Genomic DNA, 22,564 nt, shown 5'->3' with positions numbered 1-22,564 from the left:
ACCTTCTCCTTCCCTAGCGTCTGGCCCTCTCCACAGCGGGCGTTCCCCATTGGCCAGTCAGACACAACCGACTGCGGCAGCCAATGGGAGCCGCTCTCCTGAACATTCAGAGGATGGGTGCTCGTGGTGTGATGAGGGGAGGTTGGCGCCTGGCACGCGCCTCCCGCCCCCCCCCCACCCCGCCAGCTACATCTGGCAAGTCTGTGACAGAAATAGCACCCCTCGTACTCGCACACCGGTGCCCCCCGACTCCCTGCTCTCAGCTGCACCGGTCCCCACAAACCCACGGTTTGTTTCAGCAGCGCTCTCTCTGGGTTCTTGGGACGCGAGTGCACCTGCTTGCTCAATCAAACAGAGCATCCATTTACGCCAAGAGAAGGGGCCGCGGACGCGTGCGGCTCAGCTGCCCAGGAGGTGAAAGAGGGCTCCCCCCACCCCCGCCAGCCCCCCACCAATCCGCGCCGAGTTCAGTTGCTCCCAAGGCGAAGGGCTTCAAAAATGGTGCAGCTCTTCTTTGTCCTTCCCAGCCTTGCTCCCGTGCGCTCCCAGAAAGTGGGGGGGTGGGGAGCCGGCCTCCTATCATATAAATGGGCGTAAAGAGAAATAGACCATCCCAGGGTAGTGTGCGTAGGCTCTCCCCACCCAATCCTTGACCTTCTTAGGTTTCCTCCCTCCCGGATGTCCCTGGGGTGCAGGCTAGGGAGGGTCTGGGCAAAGGTGCGGCAGGGACTTGGGGATGCGTTTGGATCAAATGCATGAGCGTCCCGGGTGAGGGCACTGCGGAAGGCAGCTTCTTCACCCGTCTCTTCTTTTCCTGGCTTTTGTGCTGCTGCCTCGGAGCTGCAAAGGAGGGTTGGCTGGAGGAAAAGGAAGCGGGGGGGTGGGGTGGGGACCTGGGGTAAGAGGCACCCCCTTCACGCGCGCGCGCGCTCACGTTGCGGGCGCACGCATACACGGGCGGACACAGACTCACAGACACGCATACACGCACAAAGCTCGCTCGCCTCGAGCACACGAACGTGGCCGTTTTCTTTGTGTAGAGCCCTCGAGGGGGGTTGGGGCCCCGGTCCGGTCCGGGGGAGATGGCGCAGCCCATCCTGGGCCAGGGGAACCTGCCGCCCGCCTCGGCTGCTGGCCTGGCGTCCCTGGAGCTCGACTCGTCGCTGGACCAGTACGTGCAGATTCGCATCTTCAAAATCATCGTGATTGGGGACTCCAACGTGGGTAAGACCTGCCTGACCTTCCGCTTCTGCGGGGGGACCTTCCCCGACAAGACGGAAGCCACCATCGGCGTGGACTTCAGGGAGAAGACGGTGGAAATCGAGGGCGAGAAGATCAAGGTGAAGGAAGCGGCGGGTCAGGTCCAGGAAGGGAGGGGACCTGGGAGGGGGCCTCGCCTGCGGCGTCTCTCTGGTGGATAGAAACACCCGACCAGTGACCCTGCTCATTCCTCCGTGGACCCTGAGGCCCGTTCCCACCCTCACTTGATTGGTTTTTGTTTGTTTGTTTGTTTGTATGTTTTTCGGGCGGGCAAAGAGCTTGAATTCCTGCCTTTGCCTGACAGCCCCGGCGGCGGCGGCGATGTACAGGTTTAATCTCATCCTTGACCCTGAGCAGGGGCGCAGCGGCACCTTGCGCGGGGGAGGTGTCAGACATCACTCAACCTGGGGAAGTGGGAATGGACCCCTCAGCTCTTGATACATTTTGAGGTCTCTTTTCTCTCTTGGGTGTCGATCACTGGTCACCTGACGAGGACCACTTTGGCTAAGCCCCGAGGCATTAGGGATGGGATGGGGTGGGGTAGGGTGGGGTGGGGGAAGGACAGCGATCTGCAGAGAATGAATGGGCTGTATTTTAAATTCCGGCTTTATAATTAAGATGAAGGCTGAGTTGGAATGGGGGGTGGAGTGGATGGTTCTGGCACCAAGCCATGAGCCCTTTTAATGAAATTGAGACAGGGTCGGTGGCCCTCCATTCCTTCATAACAGATGGAACTTGTTCTTTTGGAACACTCCCCTCCAATCATACCTTCTTTATTTGTCCCAGGTACCTAATGAATGAACTGCTTCTTCCTCCATTCTCTTGGTATTGTCCCCAGCAGGTCTTTATGAAATGCGGAGCAACTTATCTGAGGGCCTAGGGAAGCTCTTTCGCCTCCCAGCTTCTGCAGTTGATCAAACAGACTAAGTACCGATGTCCTTGTCACTTGGGGCCCAGAAAAGGGAGAAATTTGATAGGACAGGAATATTTCCAGGAGCAAAAGATGGCAGGAGAGAGGACATAGCAAGGGCAATTTTATGTACCAGGGTACTGGAAAAGAATAGCACCCCCAAACAGCTCTGGGCACCGAAGACCGACTCCATTAGGCCCACAAATGGCCCTCTGAGTTTATGGTTAAACTCTGGGAAGATGGTGAATCCCCTACCGAGCTGAACCAAAATGAACCATGAGGCCTCTCTTGTGAGTGATGGAGGAAAAAAAGGGCTGAGTAACTTGGGGAGAATGGCGAACCGTCTAACCCGTACAAGACTGCAGCCTCTTAGGTTATGAATATATATAATGTTTGGTTTGAGGGCTACACCTGGCGATTCTCAGGGGCTAGAGCTATTCCTAACACGGAATTGGGGGTTTTCTCAGGGGACAGTACACAGGGGACCATTCAGTTCCAGGGATTTAACCCTACCCCCAGCATACACAGCATGTGCGGGCACTAGCTCTTTGAGTCACCTTCCTGGCCAAAATAAATATTTGAAAGTGGCTTCACCGAGTGAGCCAACGGTCCCAGGACATAGCTCCATGTTAGAGCATTTGCTTTGCATGCGGGAGGCCTTGGGTTCCATTCCTGGCACTGCCAGAAAACAACAAAAAATGGGCAAAGGCACTGGTGTCAGCAAGATGGGCTGTCGATCTTGGTCAGGAAACTCTCTTAAGAATAATTGAGCCTCGGGGCCAGAGTGATAGCACAGTGGGTAGGGCGTTTGCGTTGCACGCGGCCAACCCGGGTTCGATCCCCGGCATCATATGGTCCCCCAAGCACTGCCAGGAGTAATTCCTGAGTGCAAAGCCAGGAGTAACCCCTGAGCATCGCTGGGTGTGACCCGAAAAGCAAAAAAAAAAAAAAGAATAATTGAGCCTCATGGTCGAGAAGATGGGTCACCATTTTTGGAGGGAATGGGGATGTTGGGGCCACATTTAGCATGTTCAGAGCTTACTCCTGGTTCTGTGCTCAAGGGTCAATTCTGGCAGGGGTCAGGGAATGAAATGGGGTACCAGGGATTAAATCTCTGTCAGCCATGTGCAAGGCAAGTGCCCTACCTGCTGTACTATCTCGCTAGCCTGGTACCATTTTGAAATAATCTTTTTTGTTGTTCTTGCTCTTAGCATTTGCAGGGGATGGGATGGGAAATCACTACCCTTCTTCTTTTCTTTTCTTTTTTTGGACCATACCTGGCAATGTTCAGGGATTACTCCTGGCTCAGCACTCAGGAATTACTCCTGGCAGTGCTTGGAGGACCATATGGGTTGCCAGGGATCAAACCCAGATCAGCTACATGCAAGGCAAGCACTCTGCCCTCTTTAATATCTCTCCAGCCCTTATCTTTCTTTTTTTAAAAAAGTGGGGTTTTATTTTTTTGGCTTTTGGGAACACACCGGCAATGCTCAGGGATTACTCCTGGCTCTGCATCCAGGAATTATTCCTGGTGGTGCTCGGGGGACTATATAGGATTCCCAGGGATCGAACCCAGGCTGAGTGCATGCAAGACAAATTCCCTACCTGTTGTACTATTGCTCAGCCCTCTTAATTTTTTTTAATTGAATCACTGTGAATTACGTAGTTATTCATGATTTTCAGGCATATAATGTTCCAACACTAATCCCTTCACCAGTGTCCACTTCCCTCAGCAAATGTCCCTGGTTTCCCTCCCGCCCACCAGCCTGATTCTATGTCAGTCACTTTTCTCCCAGGAATATACCCCAAGGGCCCAAAATCACTACCTTTTTTTGATGGGGCGCAAACCCAGCAGTGCTTGTGGATTACTCCTGGCTTTACACTCAGGGATGACTCCTGAAGGGGCTCAGAGAAATAGATGGGATGCTAGGGATTGAATCTGGGTCTGACATATGCAAGGCAAATGCCCTACTCACTGTATTTTTGCTGTGACCCCTCCTTTCCTTTTTTGCCTTGCTTTTTTCTGTTTGTTTCCGGGTCACACTGACTGTGCTCAGAGGTTGCTCCTGGCTCAGTACTCAGAGGTTGCTTTTGACAGTGCTGGGGGACCATATGGTTCTGGGAATTGAACCTGGGGCTCCTGCATGCAAAACATGCCGCTCTGCCCCTACCTCGCCAATCCCCTACAATTTCTTTTTTCTAGTCAAAGTAGTCTTAGTTTCTGCCCTTTCCTAAAGCACAGGTTCGGGCCTTTGTTGATTGAGATGTCTCCCAGTGCATCAGATTCTTTGATGTAAAGTGATGAAATTCGGGGATTTATAAACCATGACTAAGTCCAAAGTCAAAATCTATTTCTGGGTGTGCTTCTGGACCCTTGAAAACATTATAATTGAATGCTGTCGTGTATTTAAAATCAAGTACCAAACTGCAGATTTAAGAGTTCTGTGGATTACGCACCCCCCCCCCCCCGCCAGGATCTCCAAGAGTCATTCTTTTTTTTTTTTCTTTTTGGGTCACACCTGGCAATGCACAGGGGTTACTTCTGGATCTGCACTCAGGAATTACTCCTGGCGGTGCTCAAGGGACCATATGGGATGCTGGGAATCGAACCGGGGTCAGCCACGTGCAAGGCAAACGCCCTACCCACTGTGCTATCACTCCAGCCCCAAGAGTCATTCCTGAGTGTAGAGTCAGGAGAAACTCCTGAGCATCACTGGATATGACCCAAGCCAAAAAGCCAAAAAAAAAAAAGAGTTCTGTGGATTTAAGATAGAGGAAATAAACACAGTTGCTATGTAGATGGAAGAAGAAGGATTTGGGAATTTATGTTTTTGGTTTTCTTTTGGCTTTTGGGTCAGGGCCAACCTAGCAGTGCTTGGGGCTTACCCCAGCCCCCATAATAATAAATACAGTTTTATGTAGATGTACTTATTTATTTTTGGTTTGGAGGATCACACATGGCAGTGCTCAAGGACTTCTTTCTGGTTCTGTTCTCAGGGGCAACTCCTGGCCGGTCTCTGGGGCCCCTATGGGGTGCCTGGGATTGAATCTAGATCAGTCGTGTACAAAGTCAGTGCCCTCCCTCACTGTACTATCTCTTCGGACCAGGTTTGGGCATCTTAAAGAAAGAGGAGGAGAAAGCTAGAAAATGGCAAATGGGAGGAGAAGGTCACCACCCAATGCCTTTGGGGGATTTAAAAAAATTCCTTCCCTTGAATACCCTAGTACTTTGGCAAACTGGATTCTATAGTCACTGCCAAAGATTTCCGGACTTTCTCCCAAAGGGCAATGTGTGTGACAGTGTAACTCTCTAAACCCTAACTAAGCTCAGTACCGCAGCGCCTGCAGCTAAGTGCTTAACACAGACTTTGAAGGGAAGATGATCTTGTCTAGAGGACCAAGATAGGCTGCAGAGACAGTACAGAGGGAAAGGTGCTTTCCTTGCACATGCCCAACCTGGGTATGATCTCCAGTATTCTGTATGCTGGGGATTCAGAATGGGGTGATCTGTATCCCTACCCAGGAGCACTGCCAGGAGTAATTCCTGAGTGCAGAGCCAGGAGTAAGCTCTGAATAATGTTGGGTGTGACTCAAAAACTTGAAAAGAAAACCAAGAGGACACTTGTGCCTTGTAACACTTGGGGAGGTACCTCAGAGGGCAGATTTGGAAGGGATTCCAAGTGGGCCGGCTATGGCTGCTCCCACCCAGGGCTCGCTGGCTGGGGAGCTTGTCAATGGGAAGACAGCCCAGCATGGCAGCTAGCTCTTGAGCCCCACAGGAGAAGATGTTTGCCCCACACTCCAGCTGGCTTGGACTTTCTCAAGGAGTAAGTGCCAAAACCCCGCTAGGAGGTGACTCCCTGCCAAAGGCTTCCCCTTGGGGTGAGAGGGGAAAGTCCAGTGTGGACCGGGCGAGGTGGCCTGAGACCCACAGCCAACAATAAAAGGTTGCTGCCAAACTGTCGGTCATGACTAGCCCTCCTAGAGCGCCAGGGCCTGGCTAGGTCTCTGGGGAGGGCGTGGCCTCTCAGTGGGATCTCTCCGGCTTCCAGTGTTATGCCCCGGGTGGCTCCTGCTGGGGGCTGGACTCATCTAACTGTCCCGGCTACTCACTGAATTATGGGGCCCTCCCTAGGGCTTTAAAGGCCCATTTGGTCTCCCGCACCCATGTCCCACTTGCCGCCTCCCACTTGTAGCCCAGCGTTTCCTGGTTAACGTGAGCCCTGAGAAAAACTTCCAGCACTGTTAATAACAAGTTCTATTTGTTGAATAAACAATGAGCTCCAACTAGGCACTTGCCAGGCACTGCCCTATCTGATCTTCACGGCCATCCTATGGAATGAGTCCTGTTGCTTCATTCCTAGTCCGCAGCCAAAGAAAGCAGAACGAACTAGGTGGACACTGCACGCAACTGAGCTTCAGTCTTTTTAGCTTGTTTTTTGGGGGGCATACCCCGTGGTGCTCAAGGCCTAGTCCTGGCTCTGCACTCTGGGATCACTTCTAGAGGGCTCTGGGGACCATATGGGGTGTCAGGAATCGAACCCAGGTTGGCTACAGGCAAAGCAATCACCATATTCCCTGTATTGTCACTCCAGACCTTGAACATCAGTCTTTGACCGTGGAGTCCTAAGCCTGTCACTCCCTGACTCTCCCGCCTTCTGTGAAACAGGGCAGGATCACTGCCCAAGCTCCTTCGCCCCCTCTGCACTCTACTTGAGGGAGACCACTTCTAGCCTCAGGAAAGGGCAGGCGGGGGAGGTGGCAAGCCGAGCAGCCAATTTAGGAATCTCCAGGCCAAGGGCCCAGGATTATAACCCCAAGTCCCAGGAACCTTCAAGATGCTGCCTTAGCTGCAATGCAGACACGGAAGTGAGTAGCTGGGCCTTCCCTTCTGAGCACCTTGATGATCTCAGAGAAGGTTCCCATCTGAAAAGAGACCATAGAGAATCTCCACTCCAAAGCCCTTGTTTTACAGGCAGGCAACAGAGACTCGGAGAAGGAGAGTGGTTGTCCAAGACCACACAGGCCTAGGTCTTTGTTGCCTGATTTTCTTTTGGCAGTGTTTCCCCTGTGCAGTGCTGCCTAACTTAGAAGCATGCATCAGCCCCCATAAGGCCACCAGTGATAGGGACACAGAAGCACAGCCAATGGGAAATCGGAGAGTCTTTCCTAATGTCAGCCTTGGAAGGGTGGAGGCAACCCCAGCCCCCAAAGGAAGGGTAGAGGTTCCCCTTATGACCATTATGTGTCTGTCATAGGTTCAATGGAAATTTTTTGTTTATTTTGGTGCTCCCCCCTGCAGTGCTTAGAGTTTATTCTTGATTCTGCTTAGGGACCACCCATGGTGGGGCCTGTGGGATCATATGAAATGCTGGGGATCAAACCCAGGATGGCCCTGTTTAAGGCAAGTGCCCTACCTGTTGTACTATCTCTCCAGCCAGCTTCCCACTAAATCTTTCTTTTTTGGGAGCGGGTGATTGGGGCCACACCCAGAGATGCTCAGGGGTTACTCTTGTCTGCACTAAGGAATCACTCCTGGCAGTGCTTAGGGGACACAATGGGATGCTGCAGATCAAACCCGGGTCAGCAAGCACCTTACCTATTGTACTATCTTTCTGGCACCCTTCAGCTAAATCTTACTGGGCCCCTTTTAGTCTAAAAGCATTGGAGTGTTGGAGAGTTAGCACAGGGATCAAATTGCCTTCCTTTTTGATGGCCAACATCAGTTTGATTCCAGTACTGCGTATGATCCCCTGAGCACTGCCAGGAGTGACTCTTGAACATCGAGCTAGGAGTAAACCTTGAGTATTGTTGGCCCAAGCATTCACCACCTCACTTCCAGCCACCTTTTTTTTTTTTTTGCTTTTTGGGTCACACCTGGCAATGCACAGGGATTACTCCTGGCTCTGCACTCCGGAATTACTCCTGGCGGTGCTCAGGGGACCATATGCGATGCTGGGAATCGAACCCGGGTCGGCTGCGTGCAAGACAAACACCCAACCCACTGTGCTATTGCTCCAGCCCCAACTTATAGCCATTTTAAGGGGATAGAGAGGGAATACTGAAATTAAGGGGCTGGAGTGATAGTATAAGCAGGTAGGGCATTTGTCCTGCATATGGCCAAACCAAGTTCAATTCCTGGCATCCCATATGGTTCTCAGAGCACTATCAGGAGTGTTCCCTGAGAGCAGAACCAGGAGAAAGCTCTAAGCATTGTCGGGTATGGACCCCAAACCAAAAATGACAAATATAGGGGTTAAGGTCTTGCCTTCTACTTGGCCAGCCCCAGTTCAATTCCGGAACCACACCTAGCACCCTACCCCAGCACCCTCATGAATGACCACTTACCACAGAGCCAGGAGTAAGCCCTGATCACAGAAGAGTGTGGCTTCCAAACATCTCAAAAATAAGAAAAACATTGGAGAGTGCCACATTTGGCATGGTACTTGGAAGTGTGGAAGAGAAGTAGAGAGAAGGCTCAGAATCTGGGTTTTTTTTGGCTTTTTGAGATCACACCAGACAATACTCCTGGCTTTACACTCAGGAATTACTCCTGGTGGTGCTCAGGGGACCATATGAGATACTGGGGATCGAACTAGGTCGGCCGCACGCAAGGCAAACACCCTACTATATTCACTGCATGATGGCACAAGCCCCTCAGAATCCATTTTTGTAAAAGTGCATCGAGTCACCTCATGCATGTTTGGTTCCTCCCACAAGCTGGGTACACTCTTCTCCAGCACAATCCTCTAGACCAGGCAAACCTAAGTTGGTCATGGCATTGGGCACCTAGGGCAGTGGGTTCCTTCTTCCTTTGCAGAACTCTTGCAAAAACACCTTGTAGGGTCTGGAGCAATAGTAGGGCAGGTAGGGAACTTGTCTTGCGTGCTACAACCCAGTTTCAATCCCTAGCATCTCATTTCGTCCCCCGTGCATTGTCAGAAGTAATTCCTGAATGCAGAACCAGGAGTCACCTCTGAGCATCACTGGATATGGACCAAAATCAAATAAAAAATGAGAGAGAGACTTTATAGTATTGCAATACCTAGGAGACAGAGGCAGACTAAGTGTTCTCTATGAAGCTGCTGTAGTCAGAATGACATCATGCCTTCCTCAGGGCTTTGAGCTTCCATCTTTTGCCAGTGCACTTAATGGTGAATTAACCCTCCGTATGTGTTTTGCTGCCTCTCTCTGCTCCAGCTGCTCTTTGGCTTGGCCCCCTCTTGGACAGTCTCGGTGTCAGCCTGCTGCATGCAGCCCAAATGCAGAGGGGCTAGTCCAGCCTGTGGAAACAGATTTGTGAGGCCCAAGAGGGAGCTCAAGGGGCTGAGCGTGTGCTTTGCAGGCAAGAGGCCCGGTTTGACTTCCAACATCATATGCTTTCAGAAACACTGCCAAGGGTAACTCCTAAGCACAGAGCTTGGGAGTAACCCTGGAGCACAGCCTGGTGTGTTCCCTATGAGCAGAAAAAAAAATTGTTTGAAACTTGGAGGGCCAGAGCGATAGGTAGGGTGGGTAGGTAGGGCACCTGCCTTGCATGCAGCTGACTTGGGTTCAATCCCTGGCATCCCATATGGTTCCTTAAGGCCAACAGGAGTGATCCCCAAGCACAGAGCCAGGACTAACCCCTGAACAATACTGAGTGTGACCCAAACATCAAAAGAAAGAAGGGAGGAAGGAAGGAAGAAAGGAAAGAACAAAAAAGGAAAGGAAGGGGCTTGAGCAATAGTACAGTGGGTAGGGCATTTGCCTTCCACGTGGCTGACCTATTCTCAGCATCCCATATGGTCCTCTGAGCATTGCCAGGGGTGATTCCTGAGTTCAGAGCCAGGAGTAACCCCTGTGCATTGCCAGGTGTAACACACACAAAAAAAAGGAATGGAAGAAAGATATAGAGAGAGAAAGAAAGAGATGTGGGGGAGGGAGGGAGGGAAAGAGAGAAGGAAGAGGGAGGGAAGGAAGAAAAAAAGAAATAGAGGGGCTGGAGCAATAGTACAGCGGGTACGGTGTTTGCTTTGCACACGGCCTACCTCGGTTCAATCCCTGGCATCCCATATGGTCCCCCAAGCATCGCCAGGAGTAATTCCTGAGTGCAGAGCTTGGTATGACCCAAAAAATAAAAAATAAAGAAATAGAAAGTTTGCAACTTTTTCTGCTACCCTACACAGGCAGAGGTTGTAGGTGTTACTTAACTCTCCTTTTCCACTTGTGCCCTGCCCCCACGGGCCTCCCCCACAAAATGACATTCAGGCCACCTCTATAGAAAGGTGTATCTCCTAGGGAAAAGAAATACCCATGTCAGCTCAGAGCATGGGCGGGGTTCGGGGAGGGGGTGTGTGCTAAAGCTTGCTCAGGCAGCCGTAGCCCCAGGAAAGTGGTGCAAAGGGTGAAATTTCTCTTTGGCGGCATCTCCCACGGGGCCTCAACCTTCCACCCTAATCCCCCAGTGGGTTGGGACCTGCCTCCAGCCATCCTATGGCACGATTCCATCTAGCATTCCTCTCTCCTCTCCCTCACTACCAGTCTGCCTTGCCCTTGGCTCTCTCGCCTCACCAAGAAGCCAAATTTTCTGTGCTTTCCAGGACGAGGCCCGTTGGATCCAGAGCTGATGACCCATCAGAGATCATGACATTGACTCACCTTCATGCTGAGCCCTTGATATTTGGCCAAAAAAAAAAAAAACCTCTTTGTCCTGTGAGACTCCCTGGGCCCGGTTTCTCATCAGGAAGCTGAGGCGTGGGGAGCCAGGCCCTTGCAATGCCAGAGCTACCGCTGGGTCTGTCTGCCACTGCAGGGGCTATGGGGGATGGGGAAGGCAGGCGAGTGTGTATCAGACACGGTGACCTGTACTCACGGGGAATGCTATTCCTCCCAACATCCCTACAAGATTCGGGGCTTTGCTCTCGGTTTCCGAAGGAGGACACTGAAGAGAGTCTGTTAAGTTGCCTGCAGACGGTTGATTGGACCACCTTGGTCTACTCTATCACACCCCCAGCCTCACTGGCCTTCAGAGAGATAAGGATCTGGGGACCGCACCTGTGGCTAAAGAGCAGTTGGCACACCAGACCACTGTGTGGCTGTGACCCACAGGAAGGGAGGAGCGGATGAGTAGAACACCAGTGAAAGGAGAATGAGATGCCACCATACTCCATCAGGTTCATGAGGGCTCTAAGAAGAGCTGGGATACTAAACACCACGTGAAAACGAGGTCATCTGGTGGCAGCGAGCCTGCCCGTTGTGCTCTCCCTTTGTGTCGGCCCTGAGGCCACGCCATGTTGACTATTTTCTGCTCTGAGCAGCTTGCTTCCCACAGACAGGGTTGCAAAGAGCTTGAGGTGGAGTTTATGAAGAGCTGGAAAGGGAGCCGTGCCTCCAGCCATTTGGAGCCTCCCAAGAAGCATTTCAAGACTTCCAGGAGCGGGGCTGGAGTGATAGCACAGTGGGTAGGGCGTTTGCCTTGCACGCGGCCGACTCAGGTTCGATTTCCAGCATCCCACATGGTCCCCTGAAGCACCGCCAGGAGTAATTCCTGAGTGCATGAGCCAGGAGTAACCCCTGTGCATCACGAGTGTGACCCCACCCCCACCCCCAAATAAGAGTCCCAAAGCCAAGCAGCTCAGCCTCAAAGACCTCACACGCTCCCACCCGTGTCCCTGCTAGGGGCAGGTATTTTTAGAGTCCTGAGCTCATGGTGTTAAAGCATCTGTCACATGCCTGCAGGCTGTGAGGGCCTGTCTCCCTCACCGGCAGAAGTTCCGATGGCCGGAAGTGGAGGTGGGGTAGTGGAAGCCAAGTGGTCGTGAGGTCCAGGCACTACCTGCTCTCCTTGAACTGACCTCATTCAGTTAGTGGCCTGCATGCTCTTTTTTCCTGTTTAGAGCGGTAACAGATAGAGAAAAGGTTTTTTTTTGTTTGTTTTTGGGCCACACCTGGTGGTACTCAGGGTTTTTTCCTGGCTCTTTGCTCAGAAATTACTCCTGACAGTGCTTGGGGGACCATATAGGATGCTGGGGTTAAACCCAAGTCAGGTGTGTACAAGGCAAGTGCCCTACCCTTTGTACTATGGCTAGGGCCCCAGAAAAATGTTTAGTGAAGTAAAATAGTATTGGGGGGGAGAATCACCCAGCAGTGCTCAGAGCTTGCTCCTTTCTCTGTGCTCAAAGACACTCATGGTGGGGATTCGGGGAATCTTACTGAGTGCCAAAGATCAAACTTGGGTCTGTTACATGTAAGGCAAGTGCCCAATGCACTTTACTCTTGCTCTGGCCTCAAAGTAAAATCGTTTTATTGAAAGAAATTTACTTAAAGAGTTTGTGTTTGAGAGAGAGAGAGAGAAATACACATTTAAGCAAAAACACAGGCTTCTCCTGAGTGAATAAAAGCAGAGAATGGCTTTGTGGAGAAGGTTGTATGTAATTTCTCCAAATTAAAACAGGAAAAAAAATTTTCCCTTTTATAGAGGGCAGGGAGGTTTGGGGCCACACCCAGTAATGATCAGTGGTTACTCCTGGCTATGCACTCAGAAATTACTCCTGGTAGTGATCAGGGGACAATATGGGGTGCCAGGGATTGGACCCGGGTTAGCCGGACTGGAAGGAAGCATCTTGCCCACTGTACTGTCACTGCAGTCCTAGAAAATCTTTTCTGTCTTCACTGTTTTAGTTTGGCGGGAGCGGGGGAGGGGGAGGAGTGGGGGCAAGGGGAGGAGGGGGGAGGGAGGGGTGGGGAGGTGACGTGGGCACAGCCTCGGTGCTCAGGGCTTACTCTTGGCAGCCCTTGTTTTTTTCTGTCTCAATTTGAGGAAATCAATCTCCCAGGAGCTTATGGGGTTCCTGCTTTCTATTGGGTTTTGGTTTTGGATCACCAAAGTTGAATGCTCCTTGAGAAACCACCTTGGCAGAACCTTGGATGCCAGGCTACTCAGATTTTGGTGACTCGGGGCAATACTGCTGTTTAACCACTTTACCGCTTGTTATTGTTGTTGTACTGACTGGTATCACACACCTAGTCATGGTCCTGCACACCTAGTCAAAATGATGAGCGGAAGAGGCCAGAGTGATAGTACAGCCGGTAGGGCGTTTGCCTTGCACTCGGCCGACCTGGGTTGGATCCCTTGCATCCCATATGGTCCTCCAAGCACCGCCAGGAGTAATACCTGAGTGCAGAGCCAAGAGAAACCCCTGAGCATTGTTGGGTGTGACCCAAAAAGCAAAAAAAAAAAAAAAGAGAGAGAGATAAGCAGGAGGTTGAACACTTTTAGTTGTGCTTTTGTGTGTTCTGGTTGCAGTGCTCATTAGCTATCTTTCCCTCCTCTCCCCTCAGCTCCTCTCCCTTCCCCTTCCTTCCCCTCTCCTTTCCTCCCCCTTTCCTTTCCTCTCTCTTTTCTTTTTGTTTTCTTTTCCCTTTCTGTCCTTATTTTTTCTTTCCGTTTCGGGGCTACATTACCATTGGTCAGTGCTTACTCCTGGCTCTCTACTTAAGGATCACTCCTGGTGGTGCTTGAGGAACATTCTGCCATACAAGGCAAACACCTTAGCCATTGCACTATCCCTTAAGCCCACTACTGCTTTTTAATAATGAGAATGATGAGGATATGTTGACAACAGTGACAACCATGAGGGCGAGGAACTTATCCTTTAGCTTAAGAGACTCCAGAACAATGAGGACACAATTTGAGAACAACCAGATATATTCTAAATGGCATAGTGCACAGTCAAAGTACAATAGATATTCATAAGAAAAGTGCATTGAGGATCCTGACTAATAGTATAGTGGGTAGGGAGCTTGCCTTGCACAAACCCAATCTGGGTTCAATTCTGAGCACCCCATATGGCCTCTCTCTTATGTTTTGGGTCACACCCGGAGATGCTCATGGGTTACTCCTGGCTCTGCACTCAGGAATTATTCCTATCAGTGCTCAGAGGACCATATGGGATGCTTGGTATCGAACCTGGGTCAGCTGCATGCAAGGCAAATGCCCTCCTTGCTGCAACTATTGCTTCAGTCCACCATTTGATCTCTCAAGTCCCACGAGGAGTGGTCCCTGAGCAGAGCCAGGAGTAAGCGCTGAGCACTGAAGGGGGTGGCCCTCAAACAAACTTACCAAAAGGGCATTCAGTTGAAATTGAAATTTTTAGGAAAAGGGTAGAAGCAGGGAGTGAACCTTAAATAATGGGTCCCATTTGGATAGAGCATATAGGAAGCCACCAATTCTGTGAGGTCAGGCCAACTAACAGGGCCAAAGAGTTGTAGCTAAGCAGGTTGAAACCACATTTCACGGAAAATAACTGTAGACAGAAATTTCCATTGGACGCAACCTGTTGTAGAGGGCCATCTCATTTACCTGACAGGGAGAATGTTGTGCTGATACAGTCCGGGACTAGGAAAGCTGAATGCATAGACAGTGGAGTAGAGAAATGAGAATCTCTACTCCTGTGAAAGTCTTATCTTGAGTCGTGGAGTGAGAAGAGGAGGGGCTGGGACATGGAAATCAAAATAGAAGGAACCAGAGAGATAATATAGCAGGTCAGGTGTTTCCATGCATGTGGTATGTGGTTGACCCAGATTTAATCCCTGACATAGCACAGAATTCCCCGAGCCCCACCAAGGGTGATCCTTGGGCACAGAGCCAGGAGTAAGTCCTGAGGACAGCCAAAAAAACAAACAAACAAACAAAAAAGGTAAAAAGTCAATCAAAACAGAAAGTGAAAATCTGGGGCCAGAGAGATAGCTCAAGGGGTTGGGTGGAGCATATGCTTTGCATACAGGAGGCCCTGCATTTGATCCCTGGAATCATAGGGTTTCCTAAGCACCACCAGGCCTGACCCTGGAACGCAAAGCCAGGAGTAACCCCTGAGCACTGCCGGGTATGGCGCAATAATTAAAAAAGAAAGAACAACTTTCAGGTGGAAAGATAGCACAGGGGTTATGTCACTGGTCTTGCATCCTGCGAATACTGGTTCAATCCCCTGCAATACATATGGTTCCCTGAGTATTGCCAGGTGTCATTCTTGAGCAAAGAGCCAGAAAGTGCTTCCGAGCACTGCTGGATGTGCCCAACCCCCATTAAAATAAGGGAGTGGGTGAAATCTGAAGGTCATGTAAAAAAATCCATGACAACCATATCCATAAAGAAGATGAAGGAGAGGATAAACAATGAAAATTGATGCTCAGAATGATGATTCTGGGACCCTGTAAGATCTTCACTCTGCAAAGAGATTCAATTATATTTACTAGATTATACTTACTGAGTGCTAACTCTAAATAAAGGCTGTATTTTGTTGTAAGAGCCATAGTAGTCAATTAGTGACCATAACCAAATTTTCTTCAATAACTGAGAATTGTATAGAGCCTTAGGACCATCATTATGAATATGAATTTTCATTATTCAAGACTTTGGATGTATAAAGGGAAATAGATTGTGGTTGAATGTGTGCTGACTCGAGAGTATTCCCTGGGAATTGGCTTTACATATGTTACTGATATCGTGCATTTCCCAAAGCTAAGGCACAAGGCACAAAAGAAAAATCCAGTGAGCTAAATTAGTATTTTTATATAAGACATGAACTAAAATCAATTTTTTTAAAAATGTGAGATTAAAAAATGAAATTGTCGGGGCCGGAGTGATAGCACAGCGGGTAGGGCGTTTGCCTTGCACGCGGCCGACCTGGGTTCGATCCCCGGCATCCCATATGGTCCCCCAAGCACCGCCAGGGGTGATTCCTGAGTGCAAAGCCAGGAGTAACCCCTGAGCATTGCTGGGTGTGACCCAAAAAAGCAAAAAAAAAAATGAAATTGTCTTCCTTCCTTCTTCCTTCCTTCCTTCCTTCCTTCCTTCCTTCCTTCCTTCCTTCCTTCCTTCCTTCCTTCCTTCCTTCCTTCCTTCCTTCCTTCTTCTCTCTCCTTTATTTATTTTTTAATTTTTCTTTGGGGGGGCCACACCACATGGTGCTCAGGGCTGACTCCTGACTTTGTGCTCAGGAAGCACTGCTGGCAAGGCTCAGGGAACTATATGGAGTGCCAGGGATTGGGATTGAAACCAAGTCAGCAGTGTGCAAGGCAAGTGTCTTGCCTGGTGTATTATCTCTCTGGCTCCTAGAATTGTTTTTTTGGTTTTGTTTTGTTTCGGGGGCATACCTGGCATTGTTCAGGGGTTTCTCCTGGCTTTGCGCTCAGGAATCATTCCTGGCAGTGCTCAGGGACTATATGGGATGTTAGGGATTGAACCCAGGTTGGGTGCATGCAAGGCAAAAGCCCTGCCCACTATCTCTCCCTACCTACTATGCTACCCACTATCTTTCCAGTCCCTAGAATTGTTTTCTTTCAGAAATCATTCACGGATCCAGGGAATGACGCCTTCACTGAAAGAGCCTGTTGTTGTAAGCACAAGGTCATGAGTTTGATCCTCAGCATAGCCCATGTGCACCAAATACCATCTTGAATGCTTGGTTTTCCTAGATTCCTGGCTGTGCAAAGTGTGTGAGCTCTGACTCAGCCAGATGTGTGTGAACAAGGCAACCAAAGTGTGCAACCTCACAAACACCTCAGTCAAGTGTGTAAGCATCACAACCAATACATACTTGACCGCGGTCATCACTGTAACAGCAACAACAAAGGGAATGGGGGAAAATCATAAAAAGTAACACACAGGGGTCAGGGAGCCAAAGTACAGCTGGTAGAGAAATTGCCTTGCAGTAGCTGACCTGGATTCAATCCCCAGCATCCTATATAGTCCCCCAGTCCCTGCCAGGAATGATTCCTGAGTGTAGAGTAAGGAGGAAGCCCTGAGCTCTGCCAGATGTTGCCCCCAAACAAACAGAAAGTGATAGATAGGGCTGAGGAGGTCTCTCAAAGGACTAAAGTATCAAAAGTATTTGATACTGAAGTATCACTGGTATTGAGCCCCCCGACCAGGTAACACAAGAGTAGTTCCCAAGCAACCACTAGGTATGCCCCCCAAAAAATATCAGTCATACAAAGGGCCAGGGAGATGGTTCAAAGGGCAGGAGTGCATGCTATGCATTTGGAAGCCTGTAATTGGATCCCTGACACCACGTGGTTTTCTCCCACCAGCACTGAATTGGAATTGGCCTCTGAGAATTAGGCATGTGGCCCAAAAGACATGGAAAGTCACACACACCCTTAAACAAGGTGATGCGTGTTTGCAGGAGGAAATTTGGAAGACACATATGGGAAAAAATAAAGAAACTAGGTATCAACTATACTCCTACTGCCATAAAGAATCATTAATGGTCTAGGGGCTGGAGCTATAGCACAGCGGGTAGGGCGTTTGCCTTGCACGTGGCTGACCCGGGTTTGATTCCCAGCATCCCATATGGTCCCCTGAGCACTGCCCGGAGTTAATACCTGAGTGCATGAGCCAGGAGTAACTCCTGTGCATCGCTGGGTGTGACCCAAAAAGCCAAAAAAAAGTCATTAATGGTCTAATGTGTCTCAGTCTTTCCACTGTAAATATTTCTTTAATATTTGTAAATAATTGGGATCATATCCCATTAAAAATCTATTTTTCCACATGTATTTTCGTTTGCGGGGGGGTAACACCAGTTGTGCTCAGGAATTATTATCCCAAGTGATTTTTAGGGGATCATGGGTGCCGGTAATGGAACTTTGGGCTCCCAAATGCGATGCATGCACTTCAGCCCTCTGAGCTATCTACCCAACCCTGTCACTTATAGTTTGTGAGCATTTCCTCTACCATTCATTCCTTTCATTTTTTTTTTGTTTTTGAGACACCTATCTGTTCTCAGTGTTCCGCACTCAGGGAGCACTCCTGGTGGACTTAGGGGACCAGATAGGATGCCAGGGATCAAACTTGCTTCACTCGTGTGCAAGGCAAGCACCTTACTCACTGTACTATCTCTATTTCTGTGACCCCTATTTTTTTTTGGCCCGTATTCTTTAAAACAGTTTTATGACAGCATAATAGCCACTGGAAAATGTACATTTTATTTGGGCCATGCCCCACCCCACCCAAGCAGTTCTCAGGGGAAGCAGGAGAGACTTCCGGGAGTTCTTAGCCAAGTAGATGGGCAGTTCAACATGAGGGCCTAAGGATGCCAGGCTGTTCAGGTCTTGCGGTGCCAGGGATATCCACACTATCCCGGCTGTGCCTGGAGCCTTCCAGGGATGCATGGGGCTCAGGAGATCGTGTGGCACTGGGGATCAAACTAGGGTCTACAGCCTATAAGGCGAGCAGCTTAACTCTTATACTCTTGCTCTGGTCCCACTTTATTCCTTCCCTAGTGAGCAGTTGGTTGGTTCCAGAAGTTTTTTCCTATTTTTTAATTTTGGTTTTTGAACTATAAGTGATGGTGTGCAGAAGATACTACAAGTTTAGTGCTCAGGGATCACTGCTGGTGTTGCTCAGGGAAACATGAGGTGCCAGAAATCACACCTGGGGCTCCTGTATACACAGCATGTGCTTGGACACATTGAACAATGTCTCCAGTTCTCCTTTCTTTCCTTCCTTCCTTCCTTCCTTCCTTCCTTCCTTCCTTCCTTCCTTCCTTCCTTCCTTCCTTCCTTCCTTCCTTCCTTCCTTCCTTCCTTCCTTCCTTCCTTCCTTCTCCTTCCTTCCTTCTTTCCATTTCTTCCTTCTCTCCCTCTCTTCCTACTTCCTTCTCTTCCTTCTTCCCTTCCTTCCTTGTTTTATAAGAGTCCTACTGGTGGTAGGACTGGAGCGATAGCACAGCAGGTAGGGTGTTTGCCTTGCACGTGGCCAGCCCGGGTTTGATTCTTCTGTCCCTCTCGGAGAGCCCAGCAAGCTACCGAGAATATCTTGCCCACATGGCAGAGCCTGGCAAGCAACCCCTAGCGTATTCGATATGCCAAAAACAATAACAAGAAGTCGCACAATGAAGATGTTACTAGTGCCCACTAGAGCAAATTGATGAACAAGAGGACGACAGTGCTACAGTGCTATACCTGGTGGTGGTCAAGGGCTACAAGTCCCAGATTTGGTGTGTGCCTAGTGGTGCAGGAAGGGCCCTGTACTGGCAGGGATCAAACCCAGGTATAAAACTCAGGGCCTTGGGGCTGGAGTGATAGCATAGCGGGTAGGGCGTTTGCCTTGCACGCAGCCGACCCGGGTTCAAATCCCAGCATCCCATATGGTCCCCTGAGCACCGCCAGGAGTAATTCCTGAGTGCAGAGCTAGGAGTAACCCCTGTGCATCGCCAGGTGTGACCCCCCCAAAAAAAAACAAAAAACAAAAAAACTCAGGGCCTTGCCCATGCTAGGTCACTTGAACTATACCAATAACTTGGTTCCTGTTTTACTTTCTTTATTCATGGAGGGGTTGGGTCACACCTGGTAGTGCTCAGTGGCTACTCCTAGTCTTATGCTCAGAAGTCACTCTCAGCAGTGCTCAGGGGATTGAACTGGAGTTGGCAGCATGCAAGGCAAACACCTTAACCTCCGTACTATCTTTATGGCCCTGTTTCTGGGTTTGTTTTTGGTTTTTTTGTTTTTGTTTTTGGGTCACACCTGGCGATGCACAGGGGTTACTCCTGGCTCTTCACTCAGGAATTACCCCTGGCGGTGCTCAGGGGACCATATGGGATGCTGGGATTAGAACCCGGGTCAGCCGCGTGCAAGGCAAACGCCCTACCCGCCCTACCTGCTGTGCTATCACTCCAGCCCCTGGTTTTGTTTTTGTTTTTGGGTCACACCCGGCGATGATGCACAGGAGTTTTCCTGGCTCTGCACTCAGGAATCACTTTTGGCAATGCTCAGGGGGCCATATGGGATGCTGGGAATCGAACCTGGGTTGGCCGCATCCAAAGCAAACGCCCTACCCACTGTGCTATCGCTCCAGCCCTGTTTCTGTTTTTTAAGAAATATAAATAAAACGGATTAAATATATGTACAGAATTTTGGCCTCATCTCTGCTATTTCTTTTGTATTGATTTTTGAAAGTAGGATTCTAGTTCTTAAAGTTTTGACCATTTTAAAGGTTTTGGATACTATTGCCAATTTGCCTTCTAGCCAAGTGGATCAATTTGCTTTCTAGTTTTTCAACTAAAAGCCTTTAGACCTTTTTGTTTATTTTTGGGCTACACCCAGCAGTTCTCAGGGCTAACTCACTGGTTCAGTGCTCAGGAATTATTCCTGGCAGGACTTATGATGCGGTGTTGAGGATCAAACTTAGATCAGTTACACAGAAGGCAAAAGCATTATCCTTTTTACTCCTTTAGGCCCCAGGATTTTCAACAACTCAATTCAAATGTGTTTGGTTGTATTGTGGGTTTTTTTCTTATGGTGGGGATGGTGCATACTCAGCAGTGTTCAGGGACTGCTCCCAGATCAGTGCTTGGGGATGGAAACTGGTCCTACCTCATAAAAGCATTTATTCCAGCCCTTTGATCCACCTCCCTGGGCCAGGAGTTCAAAATCTTTTAAAAATTTGGGCTGGAGTAATAGTGCAACAGGTAGGGCATTTACTTTGCATGTAGTTGACCCAGGTTTAATCCAGCGTCCCATATGGTTCCCCCAGCACCACCAGGAGTAATTCCTGAGTGGAGAGACAGAAGTAACCCTTGAGCACTGCGGGGTGACACCCCAAAACTATATATATTTTTTTATTAAGAAATATATAACAATTTTTTATTAAGTATTATAATTTACAGAGTTGTTCACAATACAGTTTCAGGCATACAATGTTCCAACACCAACCCTACCACCATTATCGACTTCCCTCCACCGGTGTCCCCGAGTTCCCTCCCACCCCTAAGGCAGAAGACACTTTTTTTTACTTTTTGGGTCACATCCTGTGATGCTCAGGGGTTAATCCTGGCTCTGCACTCAGGAATTACTCCTGGCAGTGCATGGGTGGACCATATGGGATTCTGGAAATCGAATTCAGGTGTGCTGTGTGCAAGACAAATGCCCTACCCACTGTGCTATCACTCTGGCCCTGACAGTCACATTTTTAAGTTGGGTTCTTATAGTCTGGGTCTCAGGCTTGCAGTCCTGTTGGCTCTGTGCTTTAGGTAGTATACTGACAAACAAGCTTTATTAAGTCCTGAAAGCAACTGTCACCAGACCGTGGCAGGACTTGCCACGGTTCCCTGATTTTCCTGTCACAGATCTATCTTTGCTCCTATCCAGTCATCTTTCCTTTTCTGAATGCAGATGTGGACTCTCTTGTTTTTCAGGTTCAGGTGTGGGACACGGCAGGTCAGGAACGCTTCCGCAAAAGCATGGTTGAACATTACTACCGCAATGTGCACGCAGTGGTCTTCGTCTATGATGTCACCAAGATGACCTCCTTCACCAACCTCAAAATGTGGATCCAAGAATGCAACGGGCATGCTGTGCCCCCACTGGTCCCGAAAGTGCTTGTCGGCAACAAGTGTGACTTGAGGGAACAGATCCAGGTGCCCTCCAACCTAGCCCTGAAATTTGCCGATGCCCACAACATGCTCTTGTTTGAGACATCGGCCAAGGACCCCAAAGAGAGCCAGAATGTGGAGTCCATTTTCATGTGCCTGGCTTGCCGATTGAAGGCCCAGAAATCCCTGCTCTATCGCGATGCTGAAAGGCAGCAGGGGAAGGTGCAGAAACTGGAGTTCCCGCAGGAAGCTAACAGTAAAACTTCCTGTCCTTGTTGAAACCAAATAGTGTGCATATCACTGCAAGGATCACTGGAGTTCTTTTTCCTTTTCCTTTTGTTCTGTGCCTGCATAATGCTGACACCTGCTTGTTTCCATCAAACGAATACAAAAATAAAATTTGTATAGATTACTGCATGCCTTCATGTCTTGCTTTCCTTCAAGAAGACATTTATTTATTTATTTGGCTTTTGGGTCACAACCATGGGGTACTCGGGCTTAGTCCTGGCTCTACACTCAGAAATCACTCCTGGTGGGCTCTGGGAAACCATGTGGGGCTCCAGGGATCAAACCCGGATTGGTTGCATGCAACTACTCCGAGAAGGCAGCTCTGATTGTGATAATAAAAGAGGTCATAGTCCCTACTCCAGTGCTCTACTTGCGTCTGCATACCCTCCCTCCCAGGTCCCTGACTATGAAAGACCTCCCTTGAATTTCCTCTTTGTGACTTCTTGATTCTCTGACTTGGTGTCATTACTTGGGCAGCTATACTGAGAGGGAATGGGACACATGCCAGCTATGCTTTTCTAGGGTGTCAGGGTAAGGGCAGGATAGAGAAGCTCTGAAAGGTGATACCAACTCAGTTATCTTTTCCAAGTTCCCTGAATGTCAAGCTTAAGGTGCATTTCCCAAGTTGAAAAGTAAAAAGTATAGCTTGCCCAATAGCCTCTATCGTTTCCATGGAAGTTAGTTTCTGCTTCTGTTCTGTTTTGTTTTGTTTGGGGGTCACACCCCGTGGAGCTTAGGGGCTACTCCTGGTTTC

The 22,564-nt window shown here is 49.4% G+C and overlaps 1 protein-coding gene across 1 annotated transcript; it reads left to right on the top strand.

The window, feature by feature from the left end:
• The first annotated feature begins 891 nt into the window (after window positions 1–891).
• RAB33A (RAB33A, member RAS oncogene family) lies at window positions 892–21,934 on the top strand. The gene is made up of 2 exons (XM_004606360.2): window positions 892–1,340; window positions 21,346–21,934. Exons 1-2 carry the CDS (start codon window positions 1,083–1,085, stop codon window positions 21,799–21,801), a joined length of 714 nt encoding a protein of 237 aa, XP_004606417.1. The 5' UTR covers window positions 892–1,082; the 3' UTR covers window positions 21,802–21,934.
• The last annotated feature ends 630 nt before the right edge of the window (window positions 21,935–22,564 follow it).

Source organism: Sorex araneus, chromosome X (assembly GCF_027595985.1).
Source record: "Sorex araneus isolate mSorAra2 chromosome X, mSorAra2.pri, whole genome shotgun sequence".
NCBI classification, from domain to species: domain Eukaryota; kingdom Metazoa; phylum Chordata; class Mammalia; order Eulipotyphla; family Soricidae; genus Sorex; species Sorex araneus.
This window is presented reverse-complemented; position numbering and strand designations above follow the sequence as displayed.

Coding starts and splice junctions, on each gene's coding strand:
- RAB33A (XM_004606360.2), top strand. CDS start 1,083: ATGGCGCAGCCCATCCTGGGCCAGGGGAACCTGCCGCCCGCCTCGGCT. Junction 1,341..21,345: donor TCGAGGGCGAGAAGATCAAG/GTGAAGGAAGCG, acceptor CTTGTTTTTCAG/GTTCAGGTGTGGGACACGGC.